Genomic DNA, 22585 nt, shown 5'->3' on the forward strand with positions numbered 1-22585 from the left:
CGTTATTTTCCTTTGTTTTCCTTGTTAGCCAATCTGCTAGGTGTGAGGTGGTACCTCAGAGTTGTTTTGATTTGCATTTCTCTGATTATAAGAGACTTGGGACATTTTTTCATGTGTTTGATAGTTTTGACTTCTTTATCTGAAAATTGCCTATTCATGTCTCTTGCCCATTTATCAATTGGAGAATGGCTTGATTGTTTGTATAATTGATTTAGCTCTTTATAAATTTGAGTAATAAGACCTTTGTTAGAGGTTTTTGTTATGAAGATTTCTCCCCAATTTGTTGCTTCCCTTCTAATTTTGGTTGCATTGGTTTTGTTTGTACAGAAACCTTTTAATTTAATGTAATCAAAATTCCTTATTTTACATTTTGTAATTTTTTCTAATTCTTGCTTGTTCTTAAAATCTTTCCTTTCCCAAAGATCTGACAAGTATACTATTCTGTGTTCACCTAATTTACTTATAGTTTCCTTCTTTGTATTCAAGTCATTCACCCATTATGAGTTTATCTTGGTGTAGGGTGTGAGATGTTACTCTAAACCTAATCTCTCCCATGCTGTTTTCCAATTTTTCCAGCAGTTTTTGTCAAATAGCAGATTTTTGTCCCAAAAGTTGGGATCTTTGGGTTTATCATAGATTATCTTGCTGAGGTCACTTACGCCAAGTCTATTCTATTGATCCTCCCTTCTGTCTCTTAGCCAGTGTCATATTGTTTTGATGACCACTGCTTTATAGTATAGTTTGAGGTCTAGTACAGCTAGGCCACTTTCCTTCACATTTCTTTTTCAATATTTCCCCTGATATTCTTGATTTTTTGTTCTTCCAAATGAATTTTGTTATAGTTTTTTCTAATTCAGTAAAAAAATTTCTTAGTAGTTTAGTGGGTATAGCACTAAATAAGTAAATTATTTTGGGTAGGATTTTCATTTCCATTATGTTAGCTCATCCTACCCACGAATAATTAATGTTTTTCCAATTATTTAAATCTAATTGTAATTGTGTGGATAGTGTTTTGTAGTTGTGTTCAAATAGTTCCTGTGTTTGTCTCAGCAGATGGATTCTTAAGTATTTTATATTGTCTAGGGTGATTTTAAATGGAATTTCTCTTTCTAAATCTTGCTGCTGAGTTTTGTTGGAAATATATAGAAATGCTGATCATTTGTGTGGGTTTATTTTGCATCCTGCAACTTTGCTAAAGTTGTTGATTATTTCTACTAGCTTTTTAGTTGATTCTCTAGGATTCTTTAAGTAGACCATCATATCATCTGCAAAGAGTGATAGCTTGTTCTCCTCATTGCCTATTTTAATACTTTCAATTTCTTTTTCTTCTCTAATTGTTACTGCTAGTGTTTCTAGTACAATGTTAAATAATAGAGGTGATAATGGGCATCCTTTTTTTATTCCTGATCTTATTGGGAAGGCTTCTAATTTATCCCCATTGTAGTTGATACTTGCTGATGGCTTTAGATATATACTGTTTATTATTCTTAGGAAAGGCCCTTCTATTCCTATTTTTTCTAGGGTTTTTCAATAGAAATGAGTATTGTATTTTTTCAAATGCCTTTTCTGCATCTATTGAGATAATCATGTGATTTTTGTTGGTTTCCTTGTTGATATGGTAAATTATGTGGATGGTTTTCCTAATATTAAACCATCCTTGCATTCCTGGCATAAATCCCACCTGACCATAATGAATGGCATTCATGATCACTTGCTGAAGTATTTTTGCTAGTATTCTATTTAATATTTTTGCATCTATATTCACTAAGGAGATTGGTGTATAGTTTTTTCTCTGTTTTTGACCTGCCTGGCTTTGGAATCAATACCATATTTGTGTCATGAAAGGAATTTGGTAGAACTCCTTCTTTGCAAATTATATCAAATAGTTTGTATAGTATTGGGATTAGTTGTTCTTTGAATGTTTGATAGAATTCACATGTGAATCCATCAGGCCCTGTGCATTTTTTCTTAGGGAGTTCTTTAATGGCTTGTTCAATTTCTTTTTTTGATATGGCATTATTTAAGTATTCTATTTCTTCTTCTGATAATCTAGGCAATTTATATTTTTGTAAATATTTAGCCATATCTTCTAGATTGTCATATTTATTGCCATATAATTGGGCAAAATAGATTTTATTGATTGCCTTAATTTCCTCTTCATTAGAGGTGAGGTCTCTCTTTTCATCTTTGATACTATTAATTTGTTTTTTTCTTTCCTTATTTTTATTAATTTGACCAGTATTTTGTCTATTTTATTTTATCTTTCAAAATACCAGCTTCTAGTCTTATTTATTAATTCAATAGTTCTTTTACTTTCAAATTGATTGATTTTTCCTTTGACTTTTATGATCTCTAATTTAGTTTTCAACTGAGGATTTTTAATTTGTTCCCTTTCAAGTTTTTTGATTTGCATGCCCAATTCTTTGACCTCTTCCCTCCCTAATTTGTTAATATATAAACTCAAGGATATAAATTTCCCCCTGAGTACTGCTTTGACTGCATCCCATAGATTTTTGAAAGGATGTCTCATCATTGTCAGTTTCTTCAATGAATTTATTAATTTTTTCTATGATTTGTTCTTTAACCAGTTTTGGAGAATCATATTATTTAATTTCCAATTAATTTTTTATTTGGCTCTCCATGTATCCTTACTCATTATTATTTTTATTGCATTATGATCTGAAAAGGTTGCATTTATTATTTCTGCTTTTTTTATTTGTTTGCCATGTTTTTATGCCCTAGTACATGGTCAATCTTTGTGAATGTACTATGTGCTGCTGAAAAGAAGATGTATTCCTTTTTGTCCCTATTTCTTTTTCTCCACATATCTATTAACTCTAATTTTTCTAAGATTTCATTCACATCTCTTACCTCTTTCTTATTTATTTTTTGGTTTGATTTATCTAGATCTGATAGAGGAAGGTTCAAGTCTCCCACTAGTATAGTTTTACTATCTATTTCCCCCTTTAACTCCACTAGTTTCTCCTTTAGAAATTTGGATGCTATACCATTTGGTGCATACATGTTGATTACTGATATTTCCTCATTGTCTATACTGTCTTTTCTCATAATGTTATTACTTTCCCTATCTATTTTAATCAGGTCTATTTTTACTTTGGCTTTGTCAGGTATCATAATTGAAACTCCTGCCTTCTTTTTCTTAGTTAAGGCCCAATAGTTTTCCCTCCAGCCTGTAAACCTTGTTCTGTGAGTGTCTACCTGCCTCATGTGTGTTTCTTTATAGACAACATATGATAGGATTTTGGTTTCTAATCCACTCTGCTATTTGCTTTTGTTTTATGGATGAGTTCATTCCATTCACATTCAGAGTTATGATAACCACCTCTGTTTTCCCCCAAAATTTTGATATCTTCTCCTAGTTCTTCCCTTTCTTCTTTCTCCATATCTTTAAACCAGTGGTTTGCTTTTAATCAGTCCCCCTAATCTCCACATTTATTATACTTCCCTTTCTGCCCCTTCCCTTTTTGTTCCCTTCTTATTTTTTTAGTGTCTATTAAGTTCCTTCCCCCTTCCCTCCTTTTTTGTACTCCCCACCCCACTCCCCCCCCCACTTAGTTTTTCCCTTCTCACTTTCCCTGTAGGGTAAGATAGAATTCTATACCCCAATGGATCTAGATGTTCTTCCCTCTCAGAATTGATTTCACTAAGAGTAAGATTTAAGTATTTCCTATTAGCATTCTCTTCCTCTCCTTCTTATGATAGTATTCTTCCCTTCCCCTTCCCATGCACCTCTTTGTGTGATATATATATTATCCTATTTATCTTATTCCTTTAAGTTTCTCTTGGTGCCATCTTCTATTCTCCACTCTCTTTTTCTTTTTTTGCATATCATCTTATACCACATATTACCCCCAATCTTTACCTATGAATGGTCCTTTTAATTGCTATAATAGTGAATATAATTTTTGAGAGTTTCAAATTACATTTTTCTATATATTAATATAAATAATTTGATCTTATTTAAAACTTTAAAGTAGAAAATTTAAACAAAAAACCATTCCCCCCCATTTCCTCTCTCTTTTTTATTTACCTTTTCATGTTTCTCTTGATATTTATGTTTGGATATCAAACTTTCCACTTAGCTCTGGTCTTTTACTTATAAATACTTGGAAATCTTCTATTTTGTTGAATGCCCATAGTTTCCCCTGGAAGTATATAGTCAGTTTTGATGGGTAGGTGATCTTGGTTGAAGACCCAATTCTCTTGCCTTTCTGAATATCATATTCCAAGCATTGTGATCCTTTAGTGTGGAAGCTTCCAGGTCTTGTATGACCCTGATTGGTGCTCCTTGGTATCTGAATTGGCTCTTTTTGGCTCCTTGTAAAATTTTTTCTTTAGCTTGGAAGCTCTTAAATTTGGCAATTACATTTCTGGGGGTTGTCTTTTAAGGATTTAGTGTAGAGTGTGGTCTATGAACTCTTTCAATATCTATTTTTCCCTCTTGTTCAAGAACATCAGGGTAGTTTTCTTGGATAATTTCTTGTAGTATGATGTCAAAGTTTCTGATTATTTCTGGGTTTTCAGATAGAACAATGATTCTCAAATTGTCTCTTATAGGCCTGTTTTCTTAGTCAGTCATCTTCTCAGTGAGATATTTCATGTTTCCTTCTATTTTGTCAAACTTTTGATTTTGCTTTAATTAATTCTTGCTATTGTGCGAGATCATTGGCTTCTAATTGCCCAATTCTGGCCTTTAAAGATTGGTTTTCCACTATAATCTTTTTATTTTTCTTTTTTGCTTTGGTCTATCCTGCTTTTCATGGCTTCCAGTTGTTTAATTTGGGCCTCTCATTTCTTTATCATTTCATTTTATTCCTGTGCTTCTTTCTCCAATTGGGAGTTCCTGTCTTTTAAACTGTTATTTTCTTTTTGCACTATTTCCCATTTTTCTTGCCAATATTCTTCCATCTTTTTCATAAGTTCCGATTTAAATTCTTCAAGAGGTTGTGGCCAATTTCCATTTGGGGGAGGGAAGGTTTGGGTGCATTTATTTGTTCATCCTCTTCTGCTATTTCCTCTGTAGTCTGGATTTTTCCGCCATAAAAATCATTCAGGGTCAAAGCCTTCTTCTTGTTCTTCCTGGTGTTGGGAAGTTGTTTTTCCTGGGCATTGTTTGCCATTACTATGCTGGTTTTTCCTTCCCTTTTCAGTCAGAAGTCTGAGTGAGGAGGGCAGGCTCTCTGTGTATAGAGATAAGGAGTGAGGTTTTTGCTTGAGACCACCTCTCAAGTCTCTGGAGCTTCTACTGTTTGCCAGCCCTTCTCTGCAATATCTCCATGCTCAAGGTCTATGCTCTTCTGCCTGTTGGGGTCTCATGTATAGCTGATCTCAGGGGTGGTCTTAGTCAGCTGCCAAGGACCTAGAGGTGCCCCTAGCTTGCTCACTGATTCTAGCTCACACTGGCTCTGAGTCTAGCACACTAGCTCCATGGGGTGGAGGAGGGTAGATCAGCTCACATTTTGATGGAAGTTATTTCACCCCCTTATAGTGTGGAAATGCCCAAATCCCACATATCTTCAAAGCTGTGCCCTACTGTGGAGTCCCTTCATTCATATGAATTTGGGTTTTTTGGCCTTTTGAGGTAGTCTGTATCAGTAGGCGATAAGAGGTAGATTCCTGTGTCTAAATTGCAGCTGTGTTTACCCAAAAGCCCCAAAATTTTTTTGAAAAGTGGGCCCTCAAGCTCTCTCCTCTTACCTCATTTGGGAACATTTCTCAGCTGTCGCTTCCCACCTGTCCTTTCCATGTTCAGGGATCTATGTTTTTGCTAACAGGATATTCGTTCTCCATGGACACATCAGAGTCTTTTTAGAACATGGTGGCTGACCTTCAAATGTTGGTCCTATGAATAGGGCTAGCAAAGCACTTGGGATTTAATGTTTCCTGATTCATGAGCTTCTCTGAAGGGAGTGAGGTTGGTCTTCCAAAAGCAGATGGAGCCATTCTCTACATCCATATTTGAAACCTTTCGCGTCTAGTGGGACCCAAGACATCCACCCAACCACCCACCATATTGAAGCATCAGGGGGAGACTTTAGTGGAAACATCCATCTCCTCACCCTAAACCCCACAGGCACTGGGCTGTAAAAGATGTCCTTAAACCTGCACCCATCACTTTGTGAGGGCTGCCTCCTGTCCTTGCAGACTTCAAGAATGGCTTCTCTGAATCATGAAGCTTACATATCTGGAGATATAGCTAAATTGTAGTCAGAAAACCTGGGTTCAAATCCCACCTCTGACATATACTACTTGTGTGACCTTGGGCAAGTCCCTTGACCTTTTTGGGCCTCCGTTTCCTCATCTGTAAAATCATGATGTTGAACTAAATGACCTCCCAACCCTGGATCTCTGAGGTAAAACAATGTGATAAAATCTCTGGCAGGCACCAGAGGTCATGGACTCATTGGTGCCTCCTATCACCTTCCTTGGGTTTAATCTTTATTGGGGCTCTTCTTACATCTCATGCCTCACTTACCCATTGTTTCTCCTCCTGCTCTTCCTCTCTCCCTTTCTCCCTCTCCTCTCACCATCCACCTATTTCTTCAATTTTCCTTTCTGGCATTCCCCTCTGCCTTTCCATCTCATTACTTTCCTTCTCCTCTTTCCTCACTTTCCAGTTTTCTTCCTTTTCTCCTATTTGTTATTGTCCCTTTCTCTATCAATTCTCCCTCTTCTTCTCTTTATCTGTTTTCTCTTCTCATTCTCTATCATTCTTCCAATTTTCTCTCTGTCTCTCTATGAACGTTCCTTTTTGTCTATTTACTCTCTGAGTCTGTGTCTCTATTTTTCTCTCTCTTTGTCTCTGTCGGGGTCTTTCTCTATGTCTCTATCTCTGCCTCTGTCTCTCTCCATCTCTTCGTCTCCCTCTCCTTGTCTTTCTTTCTCTCCATGCCTCTACAGGGAGCCCCAGGAGATGCCGGAATGTCCATCATTGGTCCCCGTGGTCCCCCGGTAAGTCGCTTCCTCTTCTCTTTTGGAGTGTGGTCAGGGTTGTGGGTGTGCTGCTGAATAAGTCTTGGGGAGGCTGAAGGGAGAGCCTAGTCATCGAGGTCCCTCTGGGTGGGGCAGCCACAACATGTGATGTGGCTTAGTTCATGGGGCCAGATTGCTGCCGTTGTCCAAATAATGGGATATGGCTAAATATAACCAAATTATAGCCTCGTGCAAGGGTTTGGGCGGCTTTGCCAGGATGGGCCCTTCAGTCACAGAGCTGCACTGTGGATCCACTGTTTGTGGCCAAGAGGGAGAAGGCACAGCCCTGGTAATGGTAGGCCAAGCTCCAACCTCACCATGGGTCCTCCTTGGGCTCTAAAGTACTACAAAGTATTTCACTTCCCAGAGCAGCCAGTTAGGCTTAAATCTAAGCAGTCTCCCCTCTAGCCCTTGCGTTTACCCCTACGTGGCTCCTGTTCAAGATGGCCTGTGCTCAGGGACAAGTCAACGATGTTACCGTCTTGATCCTCAGGATGACGTTTCCTTAGGGACAGAAGCAAGGGCAGGAGCTAGGCTCTGGCGCAGTATTAAAACAGCAGGATTGCCCAGTCCCTCTTAATTCGAACGCCTTTCTTCTAGTAATCATTTCCTATTTATCCTGGCTAGAGCTTGCTCTGTATCTATTTGTTAGCACGTTGTCTCCCCCGTTAGAGTGTGAGCTTCTGGAGGACATGGACTGTCTTTTGCCTCTTTGAATTCCCATTGCTCAGCCTGACACATAGGAGACACTTAAAAAATGCTTGTTAACTGAATAAATGAGTTACAAGCCAAGCTGTAACCTTGGGGTTTACATAGAGTCGAAAGGGCCCACAGGATATAGAGCATAGAATACTACTATTCCTAGGAACCTGCTCACACGGAATAATCGAGCCGGAAGCAGGGGTGTACTGTAGCCAGCTTGAACTGCTCGTGAGACCTGATTGTTAAATTTTCAAAGTGAGCATTTATACCCTAGAAACTGGCAAGAGTTACAAATTGAGGTTTGGTTTATTGTTTTGTTGGTAGTCTAGACCTAAGAAAGGGATGGAGAAATATTTGTGCAATTAAACTTCTAAGCATTCCATACATATATAAAATCTTGTGGGAGGAGGGCTGATTGTTAAATGTTTACTAGCATACACCTGATTGGAAAGGCCATTAGAAGAGAAATCATAAGACATCAGACCAGGGATGGGCTGTCCCAGGCCTGATGGGTGGAACTTTTTATTTTATCTACAGAGAAAGAAAATGGAGCCTAGAGAACTTACCCCAAGTTTCTCAGTTTCTTTAAATGAAAAATGGGTACAAACTCCCAGTATCATGGAGAGGATAAAACAAGATATTTGTAAAGCCTTCAAATGTCACACAACTTTTAGATAAGGCAGTGACTAGAGTATTGGGCTCAGAGTCAAGAATATTGAGTTCCTTCCTGCTCCAAACACTTAACTGTGTGACCCTGGACAATCACAAAACCATTTTGGGCTCACTTTCCTCATCTGTAAAATGGGAATCATTGTTTTAAATATCATAGGAGATAATGTATTGGAAGTTCTCTGAAAGCATTAAGCATTATATAGAGTAGTAGGAATTATTTATTATGGCAGATAATCTCAGCTCAGAGATTCAAACCTAGGACTTGTTGACTCCAAATGGCAATATTTATTACTATTTATTATTGTATTTATATTGTATTTATTATTTATATTGTATTTTTAAACCCTTACTCTCTGTCTTAATAACAGCTTTAACACTAACATAATAATAATAATGAAGAAAGGCAAGGGCTAGACAAAACAGGATTAAGTCACTTTCCCAGAATCACACAGTTAGGAAGCATCTGAAGCCAGATTTGAACTCAGGACCTCCTTTCCCAGGCCTGGCTCTCTATCCACTGTGCCACCTAGCTGCCCCAAATCCAGTGTTCTTTTCTTTATGCCATACTGATGCCATGTAATCACAATTAGCTAAATGAGCTTGTGCACATGCCACGTATTACCTTTCTCCCTCAACCGGCTAAGAAGTCTCTTGCTCTTCAGGGTCCTCCCTCTTCCTGCTCCCTAGACAGCATTTGAGCTGGGAAGAGGATTCCCTCTGTCTGATGCCAAGCTTAGCTCCGATGGCCTCTTGCCTCTGGAGTTTCCCCATCACCTTAGGTCCAAGCCTGCCTGTCTCATGATTGAGGACTAGAAAGGCTTTTAGAGGGCATCAAATTCAATTCCCTTCATTTTATGGAGTAGGAAATGAAGCCAGGGGCCATCCGGGGGCTTGCCCCCAAGCTGAGTTAAAAGCATCCAAGCTAGGAATTGAACTCGGGTCCCCAGATTCTTGGTTCAGCTTTCTTTCCCCTCTTCGATGGCTGCCTCTGCCTCTCATTGGCACTTCCATCCACCCCAAAAGGAAAGCCAAAAGGTCCCTTCTCATCCCCAGAACTTCTTAGAATGTGGACCTGGAGAGCAGCATCATTGACCTAGAGAGGAGAAGGTGATGGCTAGAGTGACAGAGGATGTGCTCTGTGTGTGTGTGTGTGTGTGTGTGTGTGTGTGTGTGTGTGTAAGAAGACAAAGGGCACTTTTGTTTGCTGTTAGAGGGTCAAGGTCAAGAGGGGCAAGACCCTGCAGCTTGGGTCTGGAGGGGGAACAGGTGGTTTTCCACTTAGCTGTGAGAAGCCCTGAATTAAGTGCTGCTAATAAGAACCAGCTTTAAGAGTTCTTGGGGCCACCTGCCCCAGACTCTAGAGAGCTTGATGAATGGTTGGACCCAAAGAGGAAACAGGCCCAGACTCTTGAGAAGACAATGGCTTGCATTCTAGCCTCAGCAGGAGGTGGGGATTGGGGGGCTTTTAATGGATTTGTGCTAAACTGCTGAAGTGACTGTTGTTGGAGACGCCAGCTGAGCCTCAGGAAGTCTCCCAGGTTAGAGAAAAGCTCTCCCATCAAAAGGAGCCCATCGAGCACCCCACTGGCCCTTACACAACAAAGACGGGGCGCCAACCTATCCATACCTCCTACAGGAGAGGGTGGTATAATGGCGAGAGGATTTCAAGCAACTGACAAGGGTTTGAATCCTGTTTCTCCTCGAGGAGGAGGTTGGACTTGATGGTAGCCTATGTAACAGTCCACCTTGAAATCTTGTGACCCACTCAGCTAGAAGAGATGGTTGCCAGGGGGCAGCTGGGTAGTTCAGTGGTTGGAGAACCAGGCCTAAAGACTGACCTCCGACACTTCCTAGCTGTGTGACCCTGGGCAAGTCACTTCACCCCCATTGCCTAACCCTTCTGGCTCTTTTGTCTTGGAACCAATTCCCAGTATTGATTCTAAGACAGAAGGTAAAAGAAGAAGATATGGTTGCCCAATACTGGGATGGAAAGCCAACTGGATAGCTTATTAAAGCCTGGGCCACTGAAGATGAATTCACAAAGTCTCCGAGCTGGGAGGAAGCTCAGAAAGCATTCAGTCCAATCCCTCCACGAGCAGGAATCTCCTCTATAATAGCCCTATCAAGTGGTCATCAAGCCTTCACTTGAAGAGTTCCGGTGATGGGAAAGTCACCATTCAAGGCAGCTCATGCCGGCCTGGAGGCCTTGGCTAGATAATGGTGCCAAAGAGGCACTAGAATGGCACCAGGGATTCAGGGTGAAAGGACTAGAGTTCAAACTTTGTCCTGCTGTGCTTCGTATCTCTTCTGGTCCCCCTTAAAGCCAGTGCCTTCCCTCTGAGGTTACTTCCGCCTTACACTTTACAACTGTATGTCCTTTGTGTGTGCGTGGATGGGCGTTGTGTTCTGTATGTGTATGCATTTGTGTAAATAGAACCTTTTGTGTATTATCTGCCCTATTAGAATGGGAGGTCCTTGAAGGCAGGGAATATTATATCTTTCTTTGTAACCCCAGAACTTAGCACAGTGCTTGGCACACAGTAAACATTTAATAAATGCTTTTTGACTGACTCTATGACCTGGAACAAAACAGTTCCCCTCTCCAGGCCTTAGTTTCCTCATTTGTCAAAAGAAGGAACAGATCTAGGTGACCCCAAAGTGCTCTTCCTTCTTGATCTAAAGTCTTAGTCCTGAAATCCACCGTCCTTCTGACCCCTAGTTACTGTAGTCAAATATGCTGAATTCCCATTTGGATGATGACATCTTTCTTCCCAAGGTCCAAAGGGGAAGTTGGGGCTAGATCTGGTGATAGGGTGGCAGGAGAGTCAGAACCCAGACCAGGCTGCTGACCCCCTCCCGATTAGCGGTCCACCCTTCCTCTCTGATTAATGGCCCCAGACCTGAGAAGAGGAAAGAAGGGAGACACACAGGCAAATGGGAGGCCTCAGGGGACAGACAGCCCTTCTGCCAAATAATTGTCTTATTTCCCCTGGAGCAGAGCAGGTCCCAGCAAAAAGCCCTCCTTCGCTATTTATCTGACTAGACCTTTTGGTGTCCATGCTGACCGAGCAACCGCCATATTTTCCCAAATGGGATGAATATCTACCCAGTATAAACAGCATCCAGGAGAGGGGATTGGGGATGTTTCTTGGAATCTCTTGCTCCTGACCTTTTGTCAAGCCTTTCTCAGTGTAATCTCTGGCCAGGCAGAGGAGAGAGCAGCTGAAAGTTTACAGAGAAGTTTCAAAGGCCAACCTACACTGTTTCCGGGTTTTCTCCTCATAATCTATTCTTAGCACCGTTTGTCCCCGGGAGAAGCGTGAATGGAGGAGAGCCTTTTGATTTATGAACGGATTCCCCTCCCTTCTCAACCTTTGGGAAGTCTGCCATGAGCAGAACCCAGAGTACCTCTCTGGCCTCCACTCCAGCTCCCAGTCGGTGTACCGGGCAAGGAGAGGCAATACACATCAGGGTCCAGAAAGAAGGAGCCTCTGAGGTCATTTAGCCAAACACTACCCTGTAGAGGATACATAGGATCATGGGATTTTGAGCAAGAAGGGACCTTAAAGTGGGGTGAAGGTGAGGGTTAGAGGAGAAAGACATTGGTCTCCTTTTTCATCTAAAAAGACTCCAGGGAGATTTCCACTCAAGTTCTGTCTTCTCCCAACTCCTTTTACCAATGTCAATTGCATGAAATGAATCTGGGTTGGTGTTGGGAAAGTGGGAACCATCATGGATGTTGACTTGCCAATTGTACATCCCATCATGTGAAAGCAAGTGAGGGTTCAGGCAGCTGCCCCTCTTGCTTAGGTGGCTCAGTGGAGAGAGCCCCAGGTTCCATACTTGGGTTCTACTCTAAGGAATTATAAACCATTTTTGCAAAAATCTTAATGATTTCACCAGCCAGATGGGCATCCTTTTGCATTAGAGTATTAGTACTTAGATCAGAGGTATGAGCTGCAGATGAATGATTAGCCAGGCCCAAAACTAAAATAGGAGTTGGAATTAGAAGCAATGGAGTATCATGGAAGGAGTCATGGCATCTAGAAACCTGGATTCCAACCTTGGTCCTACATTTACTCCCTGCATGACATGAGGCAAGTCTCATCATTTCCCTGGACCTCGGTTTCTTCAGATGGATGAGGTAGATTGGATGATCTAAGATCCCTTCCAGCTCTAGTGATTTGTGGGTGCCTAAGATTAGTCTGTACCCCATTTTGGGAAACAACAAAGTACTTTCAATGACCCCAAGCTTCTTGCAATAGCCCATATTGTGAACATCACTCCTGTTCCAGAGTGTCACATGTCTGAGAAGTATGGAATTACCATTGACTGGGGAGCAATTTCTTACCACTGATGACTTGTACATGAGAAAGAACCGACGAAGAGGCCTCAGTAAGGTCTGAAGAAGGAGGTGGGGCTAGTGAAGGATAACAGATGGACAGCTTCAGGATGGAGGGATATTAAAGAAGCCAGGAATGGTGGGTCCATGTTTATGAAGGATCTCTCTAAGAACCAGATTGAACCAGGGGATGGGTTCTGCTCTACTCCATTAAAGAGGAAAGGAGGAGCACTCCCAGAGAGCTTTGTGGTGGATGAAGACCATGTCTCTGAGAAGGTCCTTAGAGGAGAGAAGTCCAGTGACTTTGGTTCCTGTGGAAATACTCTCTTATTTAACTTAGGTGACTCCGTGGATAGCACCAGGCCTGGAGTCAGGAGAGTCTGGGTTCAAATCTTGATTAAGGCCCTTCTTAAGGGTCTGGGTAAGCCACTTAACCCAATTTGACTAGCCTTACCCTTCTGTCTTAAGAGTTGTTACTAAGACAGAAAGTAAAGGTACTTAACAGAAATTTTTAAAAAGGAAGAGTAGTCCACCACAACCAAAGTCAAGGATCTCAAAGCTACAAAGAAAAGCCCCACATATACCAAAGATTTGTAACAATACTTTGTGTTTGCAAAGAACTGGAAACAAAGTAGATACCCATGAAATGAGGAATGCCTAAACAAATCATTGTATGTGACTATAACTGAATGTTACCATTTCTTACCACACAGGAAGAAATAATGAACAGGAAGGACACAGTGACAAGTGGGAAGATGTACAAATTGATGCAGAAGTAGGGGAGGCAGTATGCAAAGGTTCTTGATTCTGTTGTCAGAACCTAAGTTTGAATCCTATCACTGACACAAGCTGTATGACCTTGGATCAGTCTGTTAACTTTATTGGATATCACACTTTCCTTATGTATATGCTGAGGAGTTGGGACTCAACAGCCTCTGAGGCCCCTTTTAGTTCTAAATCTATGATCCCAGAATCCTAAGCAGAGCCAAGAAAGTAATATGCATACTTATTACAACTAGGAAAGAAGAGAGAAAGTGAGGGGGGTAGGGAGGGAGAGGAGAAGGGAGGAAGGACAGAGAGAATCAGAGAGAGAGAGAGAGAGAGAGAGAGATCTAATTATAAGGTATAAGCTTGGTCCCAAAGAATTGTAATTCAGAGAAGACACTGGCCTGCATTGGAAAAGGGAGTTTCCTATACCAATGAGATAATCCACCTCTCTCCTTTCCTGAAGAAATGGGGTCCTCTGAGTGTACAATGTTGCAGATAATGCCAGTCTCAGAGGATGTGCTTTGCTAAATTTTTTTTAAATCTTTCTTTCTTATCCTTTGTTTCAAGGGATGATCCTCTGGTTAGGGGAAGAGGGAGAGATGCCTTTGGAAATTAAGATGATGTAAAAATGTGTGTATTAACACCTCACCTGCTAAAAATCTCATGGACAAATGTTGTAAACTGGGACAGCTGGGCATCTTAGGAATTGCCATCACCCCCCTTCCCTAGCCTAGGAGAAGAGGGTCTCAAGATCTGGTCCCCAAGCCCCAAGCCCCATACAATGTTGCTTTCTTCTTCTCCCAGGCTAAGTGGGAAGATGGGGAGGGGAGAGAATACAATTTCCAAGACCCCCAGCTATCCCTGTTCCCAACATTTGTGCTTGAGATTTTCACCAAGTGGAGGCTTTCAAATATAAATATATTTTTCTGAAATCACTAATATCTTTTTTTCTTCCACTGGAGGCCTCCAAATCCCTCCTTGTGGCATGGAGATGATTCCAAGCTCTCAAAGGTGCAGGGATCTTGTGTGTCCTACGAACTTGGAAGGACTTCAGCCCAACAATGGACTGCATGGATTTTCTAAGGACCTTTCTGGGGATAAGTCATAGGAACTCATCATTTTGTTATCTGCAGATGACTTTTTTTTAACACAACAACTCATAAAGTCTGTGTACTAAATTATGGTGGGACTGCCCTATTCATCCATCCATTCCATAGCCCATGCCAATGAAATTCCAGAGCCTTAAAATATAGAAATATGATTAGTTCTCAGATGACTGCTTCAAAGGTCCAAAGTATGGTCAACACTAAATCCATTCTAACTCTAGAACCAAAGTTATTGCAACAAGAAGAAAATGGGGCTCAGTGCAAAGATGGCCCCATGTGGTAGGAGTCGTCACCTCCTATTCTTGTTCACTTTTTTTATTCTTCTTTCTTTCTCTCTTTTTCAGGGTCAGCCAGGCACAAGAGGTTTCCCTGGATTTCCGGTGAGTGAGGATGATTTCTGTAAATGCTCTTGTCCATCCATTACAGCCTGGGCCTCATTATACTAAGTTCTTGGGTTCCATTTGAAGCAGGTGGTTTTTGAAGTACTGTAGTCCTTAGCTCCTTTCAAAGGTGCTCCAAGAGACAAAAGAAAAAGAGAAGGGAGAGGGATAGGGGAGACAGAGATAAAGAAGAGAGAGATAGAGAGAGAGGCAGAAGGGAGAATGGGAAGAAGTGAGATAAGGAGAAAGAGATAGAGAGGGAAGGAGGAAGGAAAGAGACAGAGAGAGAAAGAGAAAGAGGGAAGGAAGTGGGAGGGGTGGCAAACAGTGAAACCCAGCATCCTTTCTGGTTCTGCTGAAAAGATCTACCAACCCCAACCTGACATGTAATCTTTGTTGCTGTACAGTCATTTTTCAGTCGTCTATTTCTTGGCAAAGATACTGGAGTGGTTCGCCATTTCTTTCTCCAGCTCACTGATAGATGAGGAAACTGAAGCTAACAGGGTTAAGTGACTTGCTGAAGGTCACACAGCTAGTAAGGCCAGATTCGGACTCAGAAAGATGAGTCTTCTTCCTGAGTATTGATTCTAAGACAGAAGTTAAGGTTATATTTTTTAAAGGATCCATAGAGCCCCTGGGTGGCATACTGACCCTTTTCTGTCTTCTCTTGTTTCAGGGCCCCATCGGCTTGGATGGCAAACCGGTAGGTGGCAGCTCTCTCTCTCCCCAGGCTACCCTTCTCCCTGGTGGGGTGCCAGGCCACTCACACATAAGACTCTTGATCCTGCTGAGAGATTTTTGACTTCCCTGTGGGGGTCTAGAACAAATTAAAGGAGCATGAAGTATGGTTCTCTGTAAGGACCTCGGAAAGCAGATAGGAAGGGTGGCCATGGGATGTTTTCCATTTGGGAAATGTCGCCAACACTCATGATGGTCCTTCTGAAGACTCAGTTCCTGAAGCCAGAGATTTGCCTAAGGAAACAGTGAAGGAGAGAAGAGGAGGAGGAAGAGAGGGAGGCAGGACAGGGCTAGGACTGGACATGGACTCAGAAAGGCAGCAGGTGGGAGAAGAAAGAAGGAATTGCCTGGCTGAGGTTAAAAAAAAGACAGGGAGCTCCCTCACATACATTCAGTCTATATTCTTCTCCCCTCATGCCCTTCTTCACTTCTCTCCCCATCTTCCAGCTGTATGTTGTCCCTTCTTTCTCTTCATTAAGAATAACACATTCTTAGAGCATTTTAAGATTTCCAAAGCACTCTCTCCACAAAAGGATGTAGGTAATACAGGTGTTGTTGTCCCCATTTTGTGGTTAAGAAGAATGAGGCCCAAGTTGGAGAAGGGATCTAGTCAAAATTTAATCACTAGCTCCTGCCCTGCCTGGAGTAGTAGAAAAACACTCTCAACTTGGAAACAGAAGACCTGGTTTCAGATCTCAGCTCTGACTCTTACCATTCATTAGAAAGCTTTTATTAAGTACCTACTGTATACCAGACACTGTATATTAGGCACCGGAGTTACACAGACAAAAGGAGAATAGTCCCTACTCTCAAGGAACTTACATTATACCAACTGAAAGAACGTGCACATATTGGAATGTGGACAGTGATGGAATCTGTGATTCCATTGGTATTGGGAACTCCCTGATGAAAAAATGGGAACTCCACTATTACAGTAGAGTGCAGGAAGGAGAATAATGCCTAATTGGACTGAAAAGGTCAACTAGAGACAGATTGTAAATGGTTGTAAATGTCAAATAAAGAAAATTCTATTTGATCTGGAGACTAAACTCCTTGAAGGCAGGAATTGTCTTTCTTTAGCCTGATAAGAGTAGGCTCTTAATAAATGTTTATTGAATTGAGATCCAGTGTATATCATGAGGGTATAATATGGATTGGAAAGAGGAGAGACTGGAGACAGGGAGACCAATGAAGAGACTAATATAATAGTCCACAGAAGACTCAGGGATAAGGAAATCAGAGTGGAGGTTTTATGAGCAGAGAGAAGGGGGCAGATAAAGAGATGTCAGGGCAGTAGAATGGCAAGACTTGGTAACAGATCAGACAAGGCAGGTTGGCATAGGGAAGAGAGTGGGGACACCAGCACAGCTCTGAGGTTCCCATTTTGGGGTACTGGCAGAATAGCAGCACCCTTAGAAATTTGAAGAGCGGTATATTGGAGGTGAGAGGAGAACAATGATTTCTGTTTGGGCATGTTGACTTGGAGATGTCTCTAATGTGAAATGTCCTACACAAAGCTGGTGGTGCTGGATTGAAAGGCTGGGGCTGGATATATAGTTCTGGGAGGCATCAGCCTAGAGCTGATCATTGAACTGACCGAGGAACCTCTGGGCAAGTGATTTCACTGCTCTGGCTTAGCTTGTTCATCTGCAAAATGGGAATAATGAAATTCTAGTGCCTGCCTCACAGAGCTATTGAGAAAAAAGTATTTCCTAAACCTTAGAGACTTCCCTGGAAATGTGAGTTATTATAAAGGCTCTACTCTACCATGTTCCCTTGCCAAAAATGTTCTTGGTAGGTGCTGTACCCTGACATCACCTGGGTAGAAATGTTTTTCTTGGGGTTGTTTTTCTTTTTTCTTTTTGGTCTTTTTTAATATGAAAGGGCATAAGGCACTATCTGCTTTCCTCCCCTTAAGGGTCCCCAGATCCAAATCCTGCCTAGAGAAAGAGGTCCTGATAAATTAAGAATGCCCACATTGCCACTATGGCCAAGAGATGATGAAACAGAGGACCGCCTGGCATCTCAAGATCCTGGCTGGGGTGTGGAGGGGAGGGGAGATGAGGAATCAACTCCTTCAGTCCCTCAAGCTCCAGGGAGGAAAAATGCCAGCTTCCTCAGAAGTGGGACTGCTCACGGCCAGTGCTAGCTCTGTACCCACTGGCTGCCACACTCCACTGAAGAGCAGGGAAGTGGTAGCCGAGTTCATTCTTCCCTAGGATGGAATAACCCATGTTTACATGTTTCAGCCACAAAGGCATATGTATCATGTCTTTTCTACTCAAGAAACCCGGATTCCTTAGTAGTAGCCTAAGTTTGGGGGATAGAGTCAGCCTCCTCCCCAATAGACACACATCCTGCCCTCAATACCCTCAGGCCCATATCCAAAGTCCCCTGGGGCAGGCAGCTTGGTCCTGTATGAGGCCTTGGGCATAGGAAGAAGAAAGGTGGACAGGCCAGCAGGAAGGAAAGAAGGAAGGAAGGAAGGAAGGAAGGAAGGAAGGAAGGAAGGAAGGAAGGAAGGAAGGAAGGAAGGAAGGAAGGAAGGAGGGAAGGAAGGAAGGAAGGAAGGAAGGAAGGAAGGAAGGAAAAGGAAAAGGTGGAAGGGTTGAGCAAGGCTTCTGTGTTTAGAAATTATCCTGTCAGGGGGCAGCTGGGTAGCTCAGTGGATTGAGAGCCAGGTCTAGAGGGGAGAGGTCCTGGATTCAAATCTGGCCTCAGACACTTCCCAGCTGTGTGACCCTGGGCAAGTCACTTAACCCCCATTGCCTAGCCCTTACTGCTCTTCTGCCTTGGAACCAATACACAGTATTGACTCCAAGATGGAAGGTAAGGGTTTAAAAAAAAAAGAAAAAGAAATTATCCTGTCTAGCCCTCACTCTCTTCTCTTTCAGGGTTATCCTGGACCGAAGGGAGAGATGGTAAGATCTTAGCATTCCTTCTCTGCCTTGCCAGGGAATGGAGGGGCGAGATAGGGTCTCACTGGGCCATAGCTGAGACAGTGTAAAGCAATGAGCTCCCATACTTGAAGAAACATAACTCAGAATTTTCATATCTGAGGCCACAGAAAGCCTGGCAAGGGAGCGGAAGCCCTGCCCTAGACAGGCTTGATGGCTGTCCCCCTTTAGGATTCTCCTTAGGGAGCAGAGGAAAGCACATTAGGTCTCGTCTAGGAGGCCTGGTCTGAGTACTGGCAATATCAGCCAGGAGCTGTGTGATCCTAGGCAAGTCACAGGACTTGGGGCTGGACGGGACCTTGTATACACACTGCCTTTGATTTGACACATCATGAAACTGAGACTCAGAGAAGTGCCCAAAGTCATTGAGGTAGCAAAGAGGAGAGTTGGTATTCGAACCCAGGTCCTCTGCTTTAAGACCCAATTCTTTTAACCCATATGACACTCCCTTTCATAACCAGACCTGTGAGCCTCTATTTACTCATCTATAAAATGGGCATTCTTGCACTACCTGCCACTAGGGGCTATTATTCTAAGAAAAGAGTTCAAAGTCTACTAGAAGGACAAGTCATAAACATGGATGACTGTGGCACACAGTCATCATTCCATCATGTCTGACTCTTCCTGAGCCTGTGGACTGGAGCACATGATGGGGTTTTCTTGGCAAAAATACTGGAGTGATTTGCCATTTTCTTTTCTAGTGGATTGAGGGACTGGCCCAGGGTCACACAGCTAGGAAGTATCTGAGAGTGGATTTGAACTCAGGTTTCTCTTTCTCCGTGCCCAGCATTCTACCTGATGAACCACCTAACTGCCTCTATAAGTACGCTGGAACAGCATAAATCAAGATGATGCCCCATAGATGGGCCATTTGTCTCAAAGGACCTGTGTAAAGAACCTTAGAGGTCTTCTGATCCAAACTCCTCATTTTTCTGATGGGGAAACTGAGGGCCAGAAAGGAAGTGCCTGGTGAATGTTAGCCAGGTGGTCCATGGGCAATCCCTGGTCTTCTGATGCCAAAGCCAAGTCTCCAGACACTGCGCCTTACCGAAAAGTAGTCTGAGACTAACATGGTCTTCATAGAGCCTTAGAGAATTTTGGAGCTGGAAGGGATCTTGGATCATCTAGCTCAAACCACCTAACTTTGCAGTGAGGAAACTGAAGCCTGGGATGAGGGAGTGACCTGGCCAAGGACATAAGCTGAGCTTGCTTTCTAGATTTACCTCAGAATCCCAGATACAGACATGGGAGCATGGGAGTACAGAGGCAGAGCATAAAAGGCCATCGAGTTGAACCTCCCTATTTTTCAGATGAGGAAACTGAGGCCTCTAAGGATGAATTGGTTTTCTCCTACCTCCACTCAATAGCATCTTGCTCTCTCCCTCTCCCTCCCTCCCTCCTTCCCTGGCCTTGGGCCGCTATTGCTTTTTTTTAGCCATTTCTTTCTATCTTACTAACAACCCTAAGACAGAAAAGCAAAGACTAGGCAAATGAAATTAAGTGACTTGTCCAGAGTCACACAGTTAGGAAGTCTTTGAGGCAAGATTTGAACCCAGGACCTCCCATCTCCAGGTCTAACTCTCTGCCCACCACCATTGCTTTGTAATTTCTACTTGAACATCTTTACAAGCACCAGCTATATGACCTTGGGTAATTTTCTCCACCTCTCCCTGGGTCTCAGTTTTCTCCTCCATAAAATGGAAGTGATACTTGAATGATTTGCCTTATTGCATTGATGTGAGAACAGTCCTTGTCCTTAAGCAGAAGGAAGGTTTCCTCTCTAGGACCAAGGCTATCTGTCCTCCACATACCACCCATCTACCCAGCCTATCTGCATGCCTTCCTGCACAGGAGCCAATCCCAGCATCCTCTCAAGACCAAAGAGAGCCAACAAAAAGGAAAGAAAGGATGGAGGAGCCCTCGTCCCTCCCAGGCCAGCCAAAGTTTGCTTTCTCTTTCCCCTCCTTCCTCATCACCATCTATCAAAATGAGACAGGCCTCAGCACCATTAGCCTCCTGTTTGACTTGGCCTGACAGCTAGAACTATTCATTCAGCAGCACTGTTTAAAGTCATTCTCTCGCCCTGTTTATCATCTGTCTGCCACCCTGCGGTACCTTTTATTCAAACCCTCCTCTCACTTTTCTCTTTTCCACATTCTTTTCTTTTCCTCTGACTCGCCTCCTCCCACTGTAGCTCAGGCTGCTCTGTGTTCCTCTGCTGACTGGCTCCTTCCTTCTTAGGATGCCTCCCAGAGGCAGCTGGGGAGAGTGGGGCAGGATACAGGCCATACCAGACACTGCCTTCCTGTTCTTAGGAAGAGGATGGAGAGGAGAGTGTCTCCCTACCACCACGACCACCCCCACAGCTCTGATCCAGTTGGTTCCCCCAGCAGAGTGGGCAATCCTAACGCTAACTCTTGAGTTCCCTTCTCCTTTTCTGGTGAAATGGGCTGGCTCACTAACAAGGAAGGTCCACTTTCCCTCTCTCTCCTGAATATAGGACAAATTCCAAGCTGCCAACGTGCCTTCCCATCCCATCCCATAAGGCCCAATATCATCCCCGGAGCCCTGCTGGGCTCTACTTTCATCTCCTGACCAAAAAGCAGCCCTAGGACCAAGGCTCATCTCTATTCCCAGTGGCAGAGACACTGGAGTGGATTGCCAGTTCCTTCTCTAGCTCATTTGACATAAGAGGAAACTGAGGCAAGCAGGGTGATATGAGTTGCCCAGGATCACACAGCTAATAAACATCTGTGCTGTGTAGAGATGAGGAACTGAAATGTAGAGAAGTTAAAGGATTTGCCCTGAATCATATGGTTAACAAGTGTCCAAAGCAGGATCCAAATCCTCTGCTCCTTGAGGACATGAATTATTTCATTGTGGTTTTACATCCTAGAATATGGTCTAGCACATAGCAGGCATTTGATAAATGCTTGTCAAATTGAATTACATTGTTCAGCCTGGTTACTGTGCCTTGGTGGCTCCATCCTGCCTTTTACCTCCTTCCTATGAAGAATGGGGTCAAAGGATAAGTGGGGCAAGGATCCCCGTGCCCTGACATGCAGCCTTGATGTTTTCAAAGGAGAGAGGTCAGGGTGGGGAGGAGACTCAAAGCCAGGGGCATCCCATCAGTTTGTCAAGAGCAGTCAGAGAAATAGATCATGTCTTTCTCTACCCATTTCCATTTCCTTTCCCTCTCTCCACTCTGGGGTAAGAAAATAATAACATTAATAATAATAACTACCAGTATTGTTCTTTAAGGTTTGCAAGGCCCTCTATATAAATTTTCTCATGTTATCCTCACACTAATCCTATGAGGTAGGTGCTATTATCATCTCAATTTTATTGATGAGGAAACTGAGGGTGAAAGAGGGAGTCCAAGATCATACTAGTAAAACATCTGAGCTGGATTTGAATTCAGGCCCTTCTGACTCCAGGTCCAGGTTTCTCTCTAGGGTGCCACCAGCTTCCTAGGTTCAGGATCACATCAGCAGTGTCTGCCCTCAATGGAAACTTAGGGATTCTGTTGATTTTCTTTTTAATCAATCGTTGGCTTTGTCTCAACTGATTTGGTTTGTTTCCTCCTCTTCACAGGGTCTCTCAGGTCCCAAAGGACAACCGGTAAGTCATCAAATGGGGTATGACATTACTATCAGAGATGGTACTTTCTTGCTGGCTTTCTCAAGGCCATTTATTAAGCACCAGCTATGTGCCAGGCACGGCACTAAATTCTGGAGATGCGGAGAAAAGCAGAAATCCAGCCCCTGCCTTCAAGGAGCTCACAGTCTAATGTAGTAGGCAGCATACAAATTAGTGGGTGCATAGAAGATCTATGCAGCAGAAATGGGGGAAGGGAGGAGCATGGGAACTATGAAAGTTCTGAATAAGGTGTGCTTGGAGCCAAGTCTTGAAGGAAGCCAGGAAAAA

General features: G+C 42.8%; 1 protein-coding gene across 1 annotated transcript in view; it reads left to right on the forward strand.

Moving 5' to 3' along the window:
• Window positions 1–22585, forward strand: part of LOC100619480 (collagen alpha-1(XIII) chain) — a 127088-nt gene that overhangs the window by 14926 nt on the left and 89577 nt on the right. The window contains exons 4-8 of the mRNA XM_056796487.1: window positions 6922–6972; window positions 14928–14963; window positions 15640–15666; window positions 18596–18622; window positions 22253–22279. Coding sequence (XP_056652465.1) covers window positions 6943–6972; window positions 14928–14963; window positions 15640–15666; window positions 18596–18622; window positions 22253–22279 — 147 coding nt within the window. The 5' untranslated portion in view covers window positions 6922–6942. The remainder of the gene's footprint in view (window positions 1–6921; window positions 6973–14927; window positions 14964–15639; window positions 15667–18595; window positions 18623–22252; window positions 22280–22585) is intronic.

Source organism: Monodelphis domestica, chromosome 1, assembly GCF_027887165.1.
Source record: "Monodelphis domestica isolate mMonDom1 chromosome 1, mMonDom1.pri, whole genome shotgun sequence".
NCBI lineage: Eukaryota > Metazoa > Chordata > Mammalia > Didelphimorphia > Didelphidae > Monodelphis > Monodelphis domestica.